The 18,862-nt window shown below is 38.9% G+C and overlaps 2 protein-coding genes and 1 long non-coding RNA gene across 3 annotated transcripts; 2 read left to right on the top strand and 1 right to left on the bottom strand.

Moving 5' to 3' along the window:
- Nucleotides 1-145: 145 nt before the first annotated feature.
- Nucleotides 146-11,299, bottom strand: LOC137963954 (uncharacterized). Its single transcript, XM_068811185.1, has 5 exons — nucleotides 11,160-11,299; nucleotides 9,099-9,325; nucleotides 3,970-4,050; nucleotides 3,459-3,809; nucleotides 146-573 (listed from the first exon to the last, which is right to left on the bottom strand). The coding sequence occupies exons 1-5, from the start codon at nucleotides 11,290-11,292 to the stop codon at nucleotides 472-474; spliced, it is 894 nt and encodes a 297-aa protein (XP_068667286.1). The 5' UTR covers nucleotides 11,293-11,299; the 3' UTR covers nucleotides 146-471.
- A 2,296-nt stretch (nucleotides 11,300-13,595) lies between these two features.
- On the top strand, nucleotides 13,596-14,442 carry LOC137963912 (uncharacterized). The gene is made up of 2 exons (XR_011115256.1): nucleotides 13,596-13,827; nucleotides 13,930-14,442. It is a non-coding gene; the product is annotated as an uncharacterized lncRNA (long non-coding RNA).
- Nucleotides 14,443-15,504: 1,062 nt separating this feature from the next.
- LOC137963553 (uncharacterized protein At5g48480-like) lies at nucleotides 15,505-17,170 on the top strand. The gene is made up of 2 exons (XM_068810675.1): nucleotides 15,505-15,851; nucleotides 16,621-17,170. The coding sequence occupies exons 1-2, from the start codon at nucleotides 15,577-15,579 to the stop codon at nucleotides 16,817-16,819; spliced, it is 474 nt and encodes a 157-aa protein (XP_068666776.1). The 5' UTR covers nucleotides 15,505-15,576; the 3' UTR covers nucleotides 16,820-17,170.
- The last annotated feature ends 1,692 nt before the right edge of the window (nucleotides 17,171-18,862 follow it).

Here is an 18,862-nt window from a genome sequence, read left to right as displayed (position 1 = left end):
TATCAGGTATATTAGTTTTGCAAATAAAAACTAATATAACATGTAGTAACAGTTACATGTATTATCAACAATAGGGAATTAAACTATAATTTAAACCCCATTGGAGGGGATCGTCATTGTCATAAACCAGCTAGAGGAGAAGAGATAAGAAACATGAGATTTTGTTCTCTTTAAACCAACAGAGGAACATGGACGATTCAAAATATATCAACATATATACCAACTTGACAGGGTAGAGGAATCAATTGTGATACAAGAATATAAGAGCTATAAATCATGGCACAAATATACCTAAGTGGGCAAGTTGTTTACAGACATCTACAGAGTTGTCCTTAAGAAAGAACATGGCTACCTCATCAGCTCTCCTTTGTTTGAGTATGGTAATGGAAGCTATGGTACAGGACTATACAGAAGAAAGAATTAATATGGTAGGTACAAAAAGGTCAAGCTGAACTATTGCATTCCAGAAACTCAAAGGGTTGTCCTCAGAAACTGTACAACAAAATAAAGTACTGCCACGAAGAGAGCAATCTGGTACATATCCCTCTGAAGGCCATCATCCCTCTCGAAAAACTTGGAATCAGAGAAAGCACAATGTGTAAGTAAAATGTAGTCACCATCTTGAAATATCAAAATAGGATTGCTTGCTTCAAATTATGGATAATCACTACCAGAAAAAGGCTTATGAGGATTAATAAAAATCTCAGACAAATACCTGGATCATCCTTGTATATTTCTGTCTACTTAACCAATTTTTTACTTTTACACAGCCAACAGACTAAAGCCAACTCATGAAGAACATTTTTCATAACCAATTGTCATATGAATTCTTACATTTATATATATGGCGGATATTTTTAGCAAAATTCCTCATGCTTTCTAACAGAGCTGTGACTGTTGAAAAGATTATAAGAAAGCAAATAGTCCCCCCCACTAAAAAAAAGCCCCTTAGGCTTCAAAATAAAGAAACATGCAATACATTAACTTATCAGCCTTTAACATGCTTGTCAAAACAAATTGTCTATACATGCTTTCCCGGAGTTGAACATTTTGCCTAAACTCATAGTAGACAAGGGTGATCGGAAATGTAACATGTATGTCTCACATGTGAAAAACTTCCAAACACATTATTGTCTAATTAGTAAAATTTAGATTAGTGTTTCTAAGCCGAGATGAGCATGAATTACAATTTCTGATAATCATGTTTGAGGTCAGAAAATGTTTGCAGTAGCTTTTTTTTTTTTTTTTTTTTTCAGTTTTTTGAACTATGGAAAGCTAAGAAACCACTATCAAAATCTGAAAGTATTTCCCAGTGACTCGTTGATGTTGTCAGAATGGTTTGACATACCACATGCTGTAATGGCATATTATGGTAGCACGTATTGGATTCCATATACCTGCACAATATGTCTAACCTTGCACATCAACAGGCACACCTTATTTAAACACTTTAAAATTGCTTTCATGAGCGGTATGTGTCAATAAACTAGTAAAATACCATATGGATTTGTTAGGTGTCCCAAAGAACTAGATTTGACCACTTGTAGAAAAGCAGCTCAAATCAGACGCTTATAAAACAACAGTAAGGCAAGACTGCTAAGAGAATTTTTTTACCAAAAGTATGGAGTTGACTATGATGAAATCATTGCAGCTGCTTTAATAATTAGTGTCTTAGTCATTCCTATAAAAAGAACTGTAGTAAGTGGGTGTCAAGAAAAGCCTTCTTTCAGAAATACTTAGACCAGGAAGCAACAAGGTAAGTCCTTTTAGACTCAGTGAGCAAGCATCCTGCAGCAAAAATCCAGATACGCTTTGTATTGCTTAAAATACAGCAGGAGAAACACGGTTTTTAAAAGTCAGATGGTTTCTGCATGGGACATTTGATGTTTCACTAATTAGTTTATCTTTGTAATTTCCTGATTTCTAGAAGATAAACATAACTCCTCAAGGACATCCAAGAGTTAAAAGATGAGCTCAAATGTCTGACACAAAAATAACTGGACACTCCATGATTTCCTACTACTGAAAATAATTAAATATTAAAGGTGACAAACTTCAAGAAAAAACATTATAATATTGACACAGAATTGATGCCAATAAAAACGGGAATAAGAACAAGAGAGGATCCTGTGCCAGAATCTTGATCTCCCTATATTTGCTGTCATTTCACAGCAAACACAACTGGACCAAGGGGGAAAGGCAAAGATCTTGTGTGTGACGTGAGATCAATAATGTGTTAGGCAAGTTTATTTAGTAATTAAGTGATTTGCAATATCATGTGTGATATGTGTTATTATAATAAAAGACCGTATCAGCATATGTTTGGTTGGTGGCTTCAACATTCTTCAATTCTAAGTAAGCTTCCATCGTGTAAGGATCACAAATAAAAAAATTTACATTTAAAAAATTCATAATTTTTTTAATATTAATAGACTCCTAGGGCAGCTTAAATTTTTCCTTAGGTAATAAAGGCATAAGCATATATGTTCATTAATGACTTCCACTAGTAGAGGCAAACAATCTCTAATTAACTCTAACTGAAGCTGACAATAGTGTCAAGATGAAAAAATTCTAAAGCTAGAACTCCCAGCAGATAACACAATGCTTTAACCCAGCCAAACAAATGCAGTAAATTATTAAGCCCCAACAAAGAAGTCATTTCCACAATCCACTAGATTGAGAACCACCAGGAAAAATAAAAAAAACAACATTAATCAACAACAAATGTTCAAATAATATAACCAGCTATCCATTTTCCAAATGGTGCATATGTTTCTTCATAGTCAAATCTATACTCCTAGCAAAAACCTTCTATTAGCAGTCTAGCCTTTTCCCAGTCTAAATAAACATCCCAAATGGGAAACACTTGCAGATCCACGAAGTCTGATTAGCTTTTCCTTAAAGGTACCAGATGGAGTTGTTAGGCAATGCTAATATGTTTATTCTAGTGGTTTTAGCCTATTGATAAGTGAGATAAAAAAACATGAATTAGCAGAAACAGTGACCCGTCTTTGGGTGTGTGCTTTGGAAGTGCCACAAATAATAAAAACTTGAAAAAATATTTACTGTTGCCTACAGAAATATATTTTCAAATAGAAGAAAAATATGAATAGGCCAACAATGTCATTCTCAAGCATCATATAAGACTAAATATTTAGCTGTGGGATGAATTTTAGTTTTATCAATCAACTATATGTGCTCAAGAAAAATACTTAATTAAGATGAATTTTGAAAAATTTATGACCTTTAAGATTAACAAGAACATGAGTAAAACATCACTAACAAGAGTACCACCACCACAAACAACAATTATGATAAGTCGAAAAATGATAAGCATAACATAGAAAAAAGAAAAAAATACGGAGAAAAAGATTAAGCCCTTCGAAGATGGGCTTAATTATTTCTTAAAAAGATAAAGCTTAAGAAAATTAGAACACCTAAAATAATGTAAACAGTACCTTAGTGGGGTCACCAGAAGGGTCTGGGTACATCTCTAAGTTCTCCTTTTCCCTTGACGCCTTGCTCATCAGTTCCTTGAAAGTATCAGCCACGTCTCTTCCAGTCTCAATAGTAGCAAAAAGCCTTCGAGAGCCCCAGAAATATGCTTGAGCAAGGGCTGAAGATGCAGACAGATCCCATAACTCCTCATGCTCAACAACCTGTCCGCTGATTTGATTTAATGTGAACCGAGAATTCACACGAATAATCAGGTCCCCACCTATTCTAGCAAGTGCATTTTTAGGTGTCCCTTTTATTGTCCATTTGATGCTCAAAACACTAGTTGACAACATCACCATCTCTTGTATTGACTGAGACAATGAAAAAGGTGAACAATAGGAGTGAGATTTATATTTCGGCTTAATAGGTTTATACACAAAATAAAAAAGGTTAAATAGACCGTAAAAAGGTAAAAATAATACGCCACTTGTAAGAAACAGTAATAATGCAAGGAAAATGGCAGTATCTTACTACTGAAGGTGTATCCAAGGCATTAGTTGACCATTGACGCCTCTTGTATTTCTCACGTCCTGTAAAAGCTCTGAGTGGGTCCTGCAGAATAATATTTGAAAAAATGTAAGATTGAGGAGGAAAAGAGGAGAGACTTCAAAATTGAGTCTAGTCAGTGGTCATCCTCAACCCCCCATCTCTTTAAGTGAAATAGGTTAAAGTTACAAAAATGCCCCTATACACCTAAAATCACTTAAACCCTTATATCTCCCAATATACATAATCAAAACATACGAAATTAATTCCAGTGACATAATGAAACATGTAGAATAAGATAATGTAGACTCCAAGTACATCAACTGATGTAAAATGACCAAATTGCCCCCAATAGATTTTCTAACACTCCCCCTTTATCTAGAGCATATATGTCCATAAGACCCAAACTGTTACCGATTCCCACAAACTCACGTTTACCCAAAGCTTTAGTAAACACATATTCAATTTGATCACCAAATCGAACATAGGAGTGATAACTTATTTCCTCGTTACTACATCTCGAATGAAATGATAATCCACCTCCATTTGTTTAGTCTTCTCACGAAAACTAGATTCTTTGGAATAACTATTGTTGCCTGATTGTCACAATACATAGTCATAAGTTCATCCTAGTGTAGATGCAACTCCTTGACCACAAATCTTATCCACATTAATTCGCTAACAGTACGAGTCATAGCTTTATAGTCAGGTTCAACACTGGATCGAGCTATAACATTTAGTTACTTGTTTTTCCAACTTATCAAATTACCTCCTAGAAATACACAATAACATGTGGTAGATTTTCTATCCAGTTTCAAACTTGCATAGTCTACATAAAAAAAACTTCTATCTTCTGGTGGTTATGTGGTTTAAAAAAGAGACATTTTCCAAGTGACCATTCAAATATCTCAATATTCTTTATACAGCCTCCCGAATTCCCAGTTGCGGGGCATTTCCTTTCAAATCAAAAGACTTTTGTAGATGATCACTGACTGTGACTGTGCCACTAAATCGAATTGCTAATTAATGGTTTTGAGCTAAAAATGTAAGGAGCTTAAGAGTGGTGAGGAAATGGAAGAGAGTCGGTGAGGTACGTTCTTCAGGCACCACATGGGACGCACTTGGGGCATTTTGTCGAACATCTTGTGAATGAGTTCCGAGTACTAGCCACTGGTTGCCTCAACGAGACACTTATCATGGTCTTCTTCCTTAATCAGTCGCTCCGGTGACAGATTCTCTGTGAAAGTAGCATAAAGGAAAAGACAGACCACTTGGGTAATGATGATGACATGTGAGCAGAGACCACACCGCCACAGACTTTTCTTTTCAAATTTTTAAATCTCTAATGAAGCATCTACTGGACTTTCCTGCCAGGCCCTTCTCCATTTTTTTTTGTATTTTTGCTTGATGTCTGATCATCAATTCGATCATTATCATAACCCTCTTAGGAATCAATCTTCACTTCTGTACTTCAAATGGATCAAACTTGCTTCACAATTCAAGACTACAAATACAATATTCTTGCATCGTTATTATTACCCACATTTGCTGTATCTAATTGCGAGTTTTCTATGGATGCTGAGGTTCAAGTTCAGCAAATGTCTTTTCTTTCAAAATTTTGAAGGAACCCATTTTATATGAAAAGAAACCAGATTGAGAAATATAGTGTACGGCTTAAGTAACCTATCTAATGCCTGAAAATTGGGCATTATGAGAAGATGATTAGATATTTGAAGCTTAATTAGATTCATCCCCAAGGCGATTGTTGATTTCCTTAATAGGAAGATAGGTAACTTGTCTGTAAAGCGTTACCTGATTGTGAGAAGGCCAAAATCATCATGAAGATTGATCTTGAGAAGGCCTTTGATTATGTCAACAGGCAACTCCTAGATTATATTCTCATGTGTATGAATTCGGGAGGCATTGGTGTCTCTGGACCAGGATCTATATGTCATCAGCCTCTTAATTCATACTTCTTAATGGCATTCTTTGTGGATACTTTAAAGGCACTCGAGTAATTCGTTAGGGGATCCTCTTTCCCAATGGCTGAATTGAAGGAATTTGACATCCCCCTCCTTCAATTCGCTGAACACACCCTATGGTTTGGTGATGGGTCATTGGACCAAATCAAACATTTTAAAGCTCTCCTAGGCCTCTTTGAGTTCACCTCTGAGCAGAAAATAAATTGGAGTAAAACCACTATCATAGGATTTCATACTAATTCGAAGTTACTTCAGTCCATGGTAAGCTATCTCAGATACTCCATTACCATCCTTCTCACCACTTACGTGCGTCTTCCTCTCTTCGATTGTCGCCCGCATAAGTGGCTTTGGTCTCCTCTGATTGAGAGGATGGTGTGTCGCTTAGCTACTTGGCAGTGTCGACTACTCTCCAAAGTTGGGTGTCTCACTCTCTTAAATTTATGCATTGTCGGCATCCCAATTCACTTCCTTTCTTTTCTTACTTAATTAGCATCATTTGCCAATGCCTCAAATGCATCAAAAGACATTTGTTTAGCGCAAGGTTACTGATGGATTCAAATACCATCTCATTTGCTTGAAAGACGTATGCAAACCAAAGATCATGAGCGGCTTGGGGATCAAGCTCACCAAGGACATGAATATTGCCCTCCTCCTTAAATGGTTATGGAAGTTTAACGTCTCTCCTAAATCTGTTTGGAGAGGCATGGTCGCTGCTAAGATAAGCAGCTTCTCGACTTGGTGGATATTTTGAGGGCCACAATGTAGACTATCTCCTATCTAGCGCTGCCTCTACCTCCTCCTTCCAGCCTTTTGCTGTTAGCTTCTTTGTTGGTAACAGTCAGTGTTGAATTCTGGAACAACCTGTGGATTGGGTCCTCGTCACTTAAAGATTCCCACCCTGCACCTTTTTGTCTCAATCGACACCCATTCATCATTGTGGCCGATTCCTGGGATGATAATGATTGCTGAAATCTCCACCCATGTTGTGGCCTAAATGATTTGGAAGCCCACGAGGTATGTGCTCTCCTAGATGATCTGAGCCGCATCAACATCAGACACAACACCGAGGACAAACTGGTATGGAGACCTGCTGATTGGCATCTTTTCCGTCTCCTCTGCATACCATCACATCACGAGATGGACAGACATTCATGAGACTCACTATGCTATGATAGCCCGGTGCATTACCGCTTCTCTCAAGGTTAGGTTGTTTATCTGAAATGACCTCCACAACAAAATCCTGACCGTGGACAACCTCTAACGGTGAGGCAATTCTCCTCTACCCACTACACAATGCCACTGATCCACATCCTTCTCCACTACCCTTTTGCATGGAAAGTTTGGACCTGTCTTCTCAGCATGATTGGTCTACAGTTTTGCCTCCCTCAAGGCCTCCATGCCTCATGTTGTTCACCCATTCCCAAAATGGAAAAAGCTATCTTGTCTACTCTGCCTTGTGTTCATCCCCTAGGGCAGTTGGAATGAAAGAAACTATAGACGTTTCAACTGCAAATTTGCCAGTGCTGACAACATCTCTAGAAGTATCACCAGTTAGATCTGCATCCAGATCCATTCGCTCAAAGAATTCATTTGCCTTGGCTGTCCCACCCTCTGCAATAGCCGACGGGCCATTGCTCAGATGATCGGCCCAACAATGGCCCCACCATGCAAGAATGAAAACCCCCTCCTTCTGGTATGCTGAAACTCAACTTTGACAATAGCACTTCTGACTAAACTCAACTTTTAGCTGTGTCTTTAGAAACTCCAAGGGTACCACCCTAATCTCTTACTCAGAACCTATGGGTGTTTTTGATTTTATAGTAGTCGAACTTATGCTCTCCTCTAGGGCCTCACCATCTTCCAGGATCATCTCTGGCCCCTCATCATTGAAGGTGATTCAAGTATGGTGATATGCTAGTGCTCCTCCCCCTTCCTCGAGCCCCATGCAACATTGGACCACCTTTTGAGACATTAGAGACATTACGTCCCTTTTTATTTGCTTTTGGACTCATGTACTGAGATTATCCAATTTTGCAACTTATTCTTTTGCCAAAAATGGAGCTTCCATGCAATCTCTTGTTGTAACTAGATCACTCCTTTAGTTGTGCTTTTTTTTTTTTTTTTTTTGCTTTGCTTTTTCAATAAAACTCACCAGATTCAAAAAAATGTGACTTAAAGGAGTATAACCATGACCAATTTGACTTTGGCTAATTAGCGAACAATGACAAATGAAGGTTGTAGTCATATACAATATGTGCGGCCTCTATTACCTTTCTAAATCCGGTACACAAGTAACAATTTTTAAAAATTTCATAACCAATTTTCATAGAAATTGGTCAAATTGAAACCTATAGCAGGAACAACCTTCCAAGAGAGATATTGTGCTCCAAAATGGCAGAAATAGCCACACTCAACTGACAAAGTCTCATGTCACTGTTTTAGGATTGTCCAATCAGCAAGATTTTCAGCACAGGCCTTAATTGTGTTATTCTCAGAAGATAAATCATCAAACTCAAGAGTGCATCAGCCAAGTGGAACAACATGGGGAGCATTCACAGCAAGTAGCATATTCTTTTAAACCATTTGGAATATTTTATCTTATTAAAAAAATCGATCCTAGTACTCTAGCTGATATTATACACAAATAACGTAGAATAAAGGCAGATCTTGCATAGCCATGCCCAGTACAAATGGAACAAGATTCTGATCATGATACAGATGATGATGTGATAATGGCATGACAACTTAAATTTAAGTAGAATCACAAAAGTTGGATCATTTCAAGAGCTACTAATGAATTACAAGTTTGGGAACTTACAGACTCACCATGTAAATCCAACACCAGCACCAAAGTTTCAAAGGGTGAAAATGGAAGGAAAAGCCATAGTAAAAGAAACTTAGCTCCATAAAAGTGTAAACAAGTTACACATACAATAGATGATAAAGCTCATGTCTATGTGAACATGTTTCTGTGATTTTCAAAGATCAGCTCAAAGCATGTCTGAGACCTTTTGGTCAAATTCAACTACAAAAGCTGCTGACATGGTAACAAAGTCTCTATTTTTTTTCTTTTTTAGTACATTAAAGTTACAAATATTAAATCTTAAAGTCAACACAAAAAGACAATAGTACCTTGTACTTCACAGAAATGGAGAAAGTTCCTAGCGCTCGATTATCCTCCCGCTGCTCTAGAATATCTCGAGCCAATTGCCTTGCAGTGGCTTCCACTAAGGGGCTACTGATACACTCAAAATCATTGCAAAGCTCACCAAAGTCCATTCCATCAACAAGTTTGTCCACATCAGATTTTTCAGATGTAGTGGGAGAGGACACATCAGTCCCTTTAGAGTCATGCACAACTGCTCATATGCAAAAAAGTAACAGACATTCATTCTAAGCTATACAAGTATATTATTTATGTTATAAGAAGCTGTGAGGGGAGGAACAACGTAAAGTCATAGCAACCAGGATGCAGTATGAATTGCAGAGTAGAAAGTATACATTTTTGGATTTTAAAAAATTAAATTAGATGAACAGAGAGAGAGAGAGAGAGAGAGAGAGAGAGAGAGAGAGATCTTGGCCGGTATGTAACAAGGAATGTTCAACCTTTTTTTTGGCAACACAATGTGGATTTACTAATGCATTAGCTTGGTTTCTAAGTACTAAAAGTCTCTAGCATTGATTTAAAGGCTGGCTCACAAGATTTGTAAGAAAAATTCAGGGCTTCCTTTGGGGAAAAGAGCAAAAAGAAAGAACTAGCTATAAGGACACAATGAACATTGAATAAATTGTGGAAGAAAAATGTATAGGATGAAACGTGGACCGTTTGCATATGATGGGTTTGGACTCAGCTGAGTAAAGTTTGGTGTTTCATGAGCTTTTCCTGTTCTTCATATGCTTTAATTTAAAGCCTGGTTGACCTAGCATAGTCTTTCATGCTTTACTAGATCTAGAACAGTGGTCTTGTAGGGTAAAACTGGAAAGAATTTTGGATGCTATCTATCGTTCCCATCATTTGGAATGTATGGAAAACAATAAATGAGGAGACTTTTGATGGTAAGAAAAAGTGTATTGGTGGTGTTAACAAAGACGCAATGTACTGTGTCCTCTTCTAGGCAAGCAAGTTCCACGAGACCTCCAATCCTCTCAACTTGCTCATAAGAAGAAAATGGAAAGTGATCATAAACATAGTCAATCACACACTACCAATGCTCACTGAATGGACCCTTCCTCTTGATGGATGATTGAAAATAAATTTAAGGGTAGCTCATTGGGCAACCCTAGACAACCACAGGGAGAGCTGTCATAAGAAATTTTACAATAGCTCATGTGGAAACCTTCTACAGGTAATATCCTACTTGTTTACTTTTTCTTTTGGTCAATGTGATGCAATGGTGACAGGGTTGAGAGCACTTCCCTGCGCCTTCAACTCTTTGCTAACAGATTCTTCATCCCCTCGATGTGGAAGGGCATTAAGTCGTTGTCAATAGTAAGAAGAGTGTCTAGTGACTCTGTCTCAATCTCTCGTTCTCAGATACATGCAACTAGGACACATGCCTACAGAGATGGTGAAACACTCACACACACAATTCCCCTGAGTTCTTCTTTAATAGTCATGGCCATATACTTATAAGCGATTTCATGATGAAAAGAGAATTACATCTTACATGTGTAGGCTATGCTTCTTAACATAACAATTGTGGGATATGCAAATTTTCTCCATTTTTCCATCAGGAAGCACAAAGCAATGTAGAAGCCATCGACACTACTAAGCGATTCGGTCAGGACAACACGGATGCTACGAACGTCAAGTACTCGGTCCCTCGTGAATATAAACGTATCCTCTGCTTTAGTAAACCGCTTTTATGGTTTTGCATTAAACTGAAATGACTTCTAAAAACAGTAATACCAATTAACTCAAACGACGAAACATGTAACCGCGAACGATCAATCACCAGAAATTCAACAAAAAAATGTCCAAAAAAACGTACGGAACCCCCACACAACGCAAGGACCAAAAAGTGCAATACGGAAACACGTAAGCTTCACCGTCACAAAACGTTCGATAATTCACATACCTCGACCGCCATATAAAGACAACTACAGTATTGAATGTCTTAAGAAGCAGCATCAACGTATAAGATGGAGAGGAGGCAAAATTTACAGAGAAACAGCAGAGAGTAAGCAATGTACCGCGTGTTTCCATCTGACGCCGGTGCGATTGCGACAAGGACGGCTTCCGCCGATCGACGCGGTGGTGGTGAGGCCTTCCGAAGAAGGTGCCGCCCCGGCAGACCGCGGAGGAGGTCGAAGCCAACGCACTCATCTCTGAGGAGCTGCCACACTCGCTTTTTGCACCTGTAATCGTAAACCATACAAATAGAAGGAGAATATCAAAAAGTAGGAAAAAATAAATTTAGTGATAATAATAAAAAATAGAAAAAATAGAAAACATCTGGAATCTTCCAAATGGGAAGCAAATGACAGATTTCGAATCTGTGCCTTGGATAAGGTAGCGCACGGCGCACCAAGCAAACGTACGCACGCGTGACTGTACGCAACCAGGCGAAAGGGAGAAAAATACACGCGAAGCAAGGTGGGGCCGCTGGTTTTCAGCCAATGTATTTTCGAGTAGGGTGACTACTTGTGTTGGAAATTGGAAACTTAAAAAGGGATTTGATCGTACGATGAATAAAAAGAAGAGAAGGCAAGTACAACATTGGAGAGTGCAACCAATGAAAAGCTAACAAGTAAGAAGGTTAGCCTTGAACAAGTCACCTGGCTTTGCAAGACCAAAAATGAAAAGGAATCATTTTAGTAACATCGGTGCAATCACCCATAGACTCACTCAAAAGAAGGATGCGCAACCTCGGAGGCGGCGGGTTTCACGGAGATCATTTTGCCACATCTTGGATTTCGCCAACCCGAGGCATATTGAAAAACCTAGACGTCTTCCTTGCCTACAAATTAGGATAACATTTTAATGCACCTAGTCTTTGTTTATGTTCGGAGAAGGGCCCAAACCGTTGCCTACAAATTAGGATAACATTTTAATGCACCTTAGTCTTTGTTTATGTTCGGAGAAGGGCCCAAACCGATGCAGAGAGGACTCAAACCCACATGGTGGCATGATGGTCAATAAAAAGTATCTCATGAAGATAAGACTACCGTAGTTAGTTTATGATTTATATTTTTTATTGATTTTTGTATTCATTCTTACTAAGGTGAAGGTTATTCTTGTAATATTATTATTTTATATATATATATATAAATATAATTTAAGGGGAAGGGTTTAAACAAATTCATGACCCTAATCTTCTTCATTTTTTCTCTAAATTCGCCACTCATCCTCTTCTCTTTCTAAAACCTTATCTCTACAACTTTTTTCTTCTTCTTTTCACCCCTTAATCATCTTCTACGAGGAATTCTAAGTTTAAATAGTTTATTTAAGCATGATTTGCTTATTAGAGCTAAACTGATAGTCTAATTATGAATTAGATAATTAGGAAAGCCATCAAGGAGCCCAAGAGTCCCAAATATTTTTTAAAGGAGGGTAACCTCTATATTGTTTCACAAGGTAACCGAGGAGGCCGTGTCAGAGTAGTTCCATCCACTCTTATAAGCGATAGCTTTCTGCACCTAACAGACCGGTCTCTTGGGTTGTATTGGCTAGCCACTGTCATTGTATCAGAGTTGGGCATGCAACGTCCCGTGTTTGAATCCCGTGAGAAGCGGTAAAAAATGGGCGGGGTGGGTGTTAGAGTAGTTATGTCCACTCTTGTAGGCGATAACTTTTCACACTTAACAAACCGGTCTTTTGGGTTGTTTTGGTTAGCCGTTGTCAAAGTCAGGGAGGAGGGGTTTTTCCCTCACCAATTTCTATTTTTTTAATCTACTTTTCTTCTTCTTCCTTGGGGGTAATTTTGGGTTTCTATTGTTCCAATATTTTTAAGTATCTACCTTGTCCTCAAGGTTAAAAATTGACGTATCATAGAATGAATTGCTCTTCACATATCCAAAGTAATGTTCTCTATATTTCATAGAAAATAAAATAAAATAAAATTACCACTTTTACTGTCAAGGTAGTGCCCCTTAGATTTTTTTTTTAAATAAATATCCCCCGAATTACAATTTGTACCCCTTGCCTAGCTTAATAGATATATGTTTACATAAATTTAGGTTTGATTAGGTTAAGCCAATTGTTCTTACCGTAGGTATTGGAGAGAGAAAGAGAGTTTTTATTATACAATAATTGAAGTCTCATTCTCACCAAATATATATGATCCTATCCGACCACCACGCACTCTAAAAACAAATTATAATGACTTTTGCTTGGTATGATTTTCAGCTTGCACGATATAACATAAGTCCTCAATGCAATTGAAGGCCGACTAGTAAGTAGCATGATTCTACTGAGGAAAGAGTGTAATATCTGTCTAATCAAAATTAGAAAAAAACAAGAAGACGGTTGGCCTTCACAGTCACGCTTTCAATTTTGGCCGGTGAAAACCTTATCTTAACATTATTCCAGAAAGAGAACAAGACGTGCAAGCATTTTGGCTTTTCCGGTGCTCTGAAGTTTAAATATGAAGTGGGTATAAGATATTATATTCGTCTTCCACCATCAAAACTCTCCCCGAACGCCATCCATGGCTCTAAAGCCTCAAATCTGTATTCCGGGCGCCAAGGCCGAAGAAGCGATTTCCTTCTACAAATCCGCTTTCGGCGCCGATGAGCTGAAACGAGCTATAAATCCGAAGAGGAAGGGGGAACACAACCTCCCTCTCATCCTTTGCTGCGAGCTTAACATCGGAGGTTCTGTTTTCGTCGTCTGCGACGAGACGCAGGAGTGCTCGACCGGGTAATCAAGCTTAAATCCTTTCTTGTCTATCTTCCAATTCAAAGCCTTCTTATTCGACTTCTTATATAAGTTCTAATTAGCTGGAGTCGGAAACCGGAACAGGAGCTGTAGCTGTTTTTGCCTTCAAACAGAAGACGTGGAAGCGGCGTTCACGAATGCTGTAAAGGCCGGCGCGGCCGTCGAAAAGGAGATCAGTGAAGACGAAGGGGGGCTCTGTTGCGGAAGTCGTTACGGTAAGCTCAGGGATCCGTTCGGCAACGTGTGGGCCATCTGCTCCACCGCAAACCAGTGCGGTGGCGCGGTCGCCGCCTGATGCATCATCATCTGCCTTGGCTTCTTTCAGGCCGTCGTTGAGGAAGAAGACAGGAGGGTACGTGGTGGTCTCTGGTCTGACCCGCCGTACATAAGTATTATTTTCTAAATCTACCGTATAATGTAATCGTACATTGTGTGGGTGCCCAGGGGTTCTGTGTATGCGAGGAAAAGTGTGTGATTAGGGTGACACGAGGTCAAACAGATTGAGTTCAGCTCGATAAAGACTCAGCTGAGTTGAGTTCGACAGAGCTCAAACTTAAAAATAAAGTTTGTTAAACATAATAAACCAAATTTTATTTATTTTTAGTGTAAATAATAAATATTATAAATAATATTTATTATTTTACACAAACACAAAATACAAAAATTATAACGAATATTATATGATAAATAATATTTATTAATTTTTTGAAAAAATAATTCTTCGATCTTTCAACCAATACAAAGATGACACATTTCAGAAAAGGGACCGAGACGATGGACCATACCTGAGGCATGTACTTATGTGAGGTTATTAATATAATAAATCGTCTTCTAATCCTTCATTTTACGAGAATCGTGTCCATTAATTAAATATTAAATAAAGTACATCCAACGGTCCAACTAACTTAAGATGGTCCGAAGATCTATGTGCTTCGTTTACCATAATTAATAAAAGGTTAAAAATATAACTACATTATAATAATATTTTTATTTTTAAAATATAAAAAAAGGACAAAGGTGGTGAAGACTGCAGCCCGCCAGAGGACTGGAGCACGGAATAGGATAAGGACAGCACGGTCAGCTTTTCGAAACCTAACCATGCCTTACCGCCTCCTCCCGCCAAAAATCCTCACCCTCTTCCGAATTGCCATTTTGTTATCAGTAAACTACTTAAAGGCCATGGCCTTTTTTTTATATAAGACAAAAAATTGTTAAAAAATTTTATTTTAATTTTTTAGTAATAAAAACGGTTAAAGAATAATTTTTTATTATCTAATTTTAGATTAATTTCACTCATAGTCCCTACAATTTGAGGACTTCCATTAAATAATTGCTTATCTTTAATACCTAAAACGCCCTCACTGAAAGCATCTGGTTCTCTCTCTTTCCGTCAAAACCATGCTCAAATCACTTTTTTACACTTTAGTACCGCAGAGGGATATAGTTACACAACTACCCCTATTGTTTGTCGCTTCTACCGATTAGATTCTGTACAATAGAAGGCCAATGGCCTCTCGTAATTTACCAGCACCGTGAGCCTGCGATTTTACCCTTTTTTTTCCTGGTCAATAAATCCTTTTCAGAGGGACGAACGGTTTCGCCTCTCCACTTCTATAAATATCAGCTCAGCTTCGAAACGTGATTGCACATTATTCTGCAACCTGTTGAGCTTCCATTTTAACTGCTCTTTCTTAGGGTTAGGGTTTGTTTCCTCTGCTCCTTTCGCTCGCCATGGCTCAAGAGGTGGAGAATGGAGCTGCTGCCGATAACGCAGCTGCGAAGGCCGTCGCTTTCTCCGCTCTGAAGCCGCAGATCTGCGTTCCGGCGGCCAAGGCAAATGAAGCCATTGCTTTCTATAAAGCTGCTTTTGGTGCCGAGGAGCTGAAACGGGCGGTGCATCCTAAGAGGAAGGCTGAGCAGGAGTTGCCGCTGATTCTCAGCTGCGAGCTTCAGATCGGAGGTTCTGCATTTATCGTCTGTGAACAGACTGAGTGCTGCGCTACCGCGTGAGTCTTTCTTCTTAGCTTCTTGGACAGTTGCACTGCTTCTGTGTGGCTTCTTTTCTTTATTTTTCATGTCTCGAGCTGTTTTATTAGGAGGACTATTCATGAAGGTCTTCAGTTTTTCAAAACTTTTTGTAATTATTTTTGTCTTGTTTCTTGTTGTCTGCAAGGAGGATGCTGTCTTATGTTTCTATTTTGATGTTCTTTTGTACGTTTCTTATTTGTTCATTTTCATTCGCTTACTTCTCATTTCTGCTTTCTTCTGTTTATCCTTTTGCCTCCTCCGTCTCGGTATACCCTCTCTTGCCACGTAGGGGGCGGACTGCGCTCTCTCTCTCTCTTTTGAAGGCTCTTGTGGTGCTGTTTTTCGTCTGTATCCTCTTTTCAACTTTTATGAGTGGTAACCATTTCCACGGGTACGATCGTTCGTTTTTTCTAACGGAAAATGTGCTTCCGTGTTCTTTAAATTTTTTATTGTGCGATACATGCTTTACTGTCATTTAGTTAGCAACATACGGACGTAGGTAAACATTTGTCCCTTCATTCACATTAATGTATTTGTTTGTTCTCGCTTAACCGACCTCGTTTGAGCGGCCGGGAGGTCCATGGACTTTCGAAAAAATGAAAGGAGGCTGACAGAGTATTCTGTTGCATCTGGTTTTACTCTATCGTACAGTTTACAGGAAACTTGTACAGGTTTTATTGGTCTTTCGTACGATCTTGAACGTTATCTGATTGGATGGGATTGTTTCTTCTTGTGTGGTTTGGGCAGGACGGGGCTCACCTTCCGCCTTGAGACGGAGGACGTCGAAACGGCCGTCTCGTATGCCGTGAAGGCCGGCGCTGTCGTCGAGGCAAAGATCTCCGAGGACGAGAGTGGCCGTTCCGGGAAGGTGAAGGACCCCTTCGGCAACTTATGGGCTGTTTGGTCCGCATCCAACCAGTCCAGCGACGACGCACCTGCTGCCTGAGACTTCCAAGTCGCTGTTTGTCTAGGGTTTACAGTGCTTGATCGTCTTTTTGAACCTAGATCAGTTATAATCTATTTTGGCCATCAATGTTTAGACTGGTAGAAAGTAATGGTAGGGCGTAGAGTCGGATTCGCGTACGGTAATGACGACGTCGAATTGATGATGATAAGGGTGTCTAGAATCGGAGATTATGCTCGAGAAATGGCGTTTTATTTGAGATGATCCGGCACCTGAACTAGAAGAAGCTTTTTCCCGGTTGTAAATTTCGGATTTTCTTAGAAATGACATAATATCAAGAAATGACAACTGGTAAATATGCGTTTGAAGCTTTTGGCTTTTCTTAATAGTTCGTACATCGTCTTCACTACTATGTTTGCTTGCAGCTGGCGTTGTCTGTGCATTTAATGGCAACTTATCCAAGTTCATGTTCCTTGGAAAATAGAGACAGGAACTGAGCTACTGTTATACGCGAATGATCTTTTGTTCGGTCGTCCTCGTAATGTCCGAGCAAAAGGACTTTTATCGATGTCTTGTTTCTCCCGCGTTGGCATCTTGGGAAGCTAGTGTAATTTAATTTTTAGAAGCACGATGACCCACGGTGTTGGAGCCCCGAATTTAAATTATAGTTATTGATATTATTATCCAGTCACTAAATTTTAAGCTGTTTACGACTCACCCTATCATGCATAAAGACAGGTAGAAGCAATTCAAATTACTTGGAAAATATTCATCTGTTCAGCTTTTAGATTAGAAGAAATATATTGGGAAGTGAACTTGACTGGCAGGTTGTACCGCTTTTTATATGAATAAAATGTTTTGTCTTCACCGATTCCAAGAGTTTCGAAAGGACAATAAATTGATTGGCCAGTGGCCATTAGTTTGTCTACTGTGGAAAAACACAGCCAAAATTCTTTTATATCATATTCTCAATGCCGTGGCAAAACTAATAAGGGAAATTAGAAGATGATTTAGATATTCACTTTTAGTTGATCTGATTTGTGTAATTAGCAAAGGGTGTTTGCTGAGACGAGAATTACAGTCACTTCAAATCTCCTCAAGAGTACTAAAATAGAACTTTGGAATTTTCTTTTAGTGAGATTCTTATATAGGGTCTGATTAACGCAACCTTTCTTAGTATGATCGCAAATCGGGCTTGACCTGGCTGCATCAGAGAGAGACACGAGTAATCAGTCACCTGGTTTTATTTCTTACAAAGAAGATGAGACGGAACAGAGACGTACAACTTACAATAGAGAAGTTTCCACAGAAAGGGTCATCTGCAGCGTGGAGCAGCTTACGTATGGATTTTAAACAAACCCATGAAATCGTTCGCGGCATGGAACCGAGGTAGGGTTGGGTCTATAACCATGGAAGGCAGTAGCAAGGAGCTTTTCTAAGTGCAGAGGCAGGGAGAGTCTCCATTCTAGAGAACCGAAACTGGCGTTATTTTCATCCGATATATCGCCTATATATCGGGTATCGTAACATATCATGTATCGTACCATATCGGCCGATATATCGGATGATAGTTTTTTGTCATTTTTCCTTCGTTTTTGCCCGAAACTCTCGCGTTCGGCGACTTCAATCCAAGTTTCCTGTCACCTGCAACCCGATAAGCTTCTCCGTTTCGAGTATTAGGGGTGGAAAATCACATTCTGATGTTTTTCATTGGAAAATCGAGGTAGAAAAACGTTACAGTGAATTTTTTCTTAATTCTGCTGAGGAATCGGTATATTTGGTCCTCCTTCTGAGTAGCTGGCGGCATCGGCAAAAAGGCGATGGGTACACGAAATTATTGACAATATTTTTTTAATTGAACTTCGTGGTTGAAACCGTTACGGTGAAGTTTCTGCAAAATTTGGAAACATCGAGGTGTAGTTGTCAATGTGCGCAGGAAGACGATGGGTACGAAAAATCATTCTTTCATCTTACTATTGTTCAGGTTTGGTGTTGTAGACAGACTCGTCGTTCTCTACTTTGTAAGTAGCAGTTAAAGCACTACAGCGAAAGTACGCCAGATGTTCGATGATATGCTGGGGACGA

The sequence above is a fragment of the Aristolochia californica genome, unplaced genomic scaffold (genome assembly GCF_029961685.1).
Source record: "Aristolochia californica isolate CCGP_79_NKW_82.1479 unplaced genomic scaffold, dmAriCali1.0.hap1 SCAF_4, whole genome shotgun sequence".
NCBI classification, from domain to species: domain Eukaryota; kingdom Viridiplantae; phylum Streptophyta; class Magnoliopsida; order Piperales; family Aristolochiaceae; genus Aristolochia; species Aristolochia californica.
This window is presented reverse-complemented; position numbering and strand designations above follow the sequence as displayed.

What these genes read in the sequence shown, in the direction of transcription:
- LOC137963553 (XM_068810675.1), top strand. Translation starts at nt 15,577, where the DNA reads ATGGCTCAAGAGGTGGAGAATGGAGCTGCTGCCGATAACGCAGCTGCG. An exon ending in ACTGAGTGCTGCGCTACCGC is followed by an intron (nt 15,852 to 16,620) that starts GTGAGTCTTTCT and finishes TGGTTTGGGCAG; the next exon opens with GACGGGGCTCACCTTCCGCC.
- LOC137963954 (XM_068811185.1), bottom strand. Translation starts at nt 11,292, where the DNA reads ATGAGTGCGTTGGCTTCGACCTCCTCCGCGGTCTGCCGGGGCGGCACC. An exon ending in GCGTCAGATGGAAACACGCG is followed by an intron (nt 9,326 to 11,159) that starts GTACATTGCTTA and finishes GCATATGAGCAG; the next exon opens with TTGTGCATGACTCTAAAGGG. An exon ending in CTTCTGGTGACCCCACTAAG is followed by an intron (nt 574 to 3,458) that starts GTACTGTTTACA and finishes TCTGATTCCAAG; the next exon opens with TTTTTCGAGAGGGATGATGG.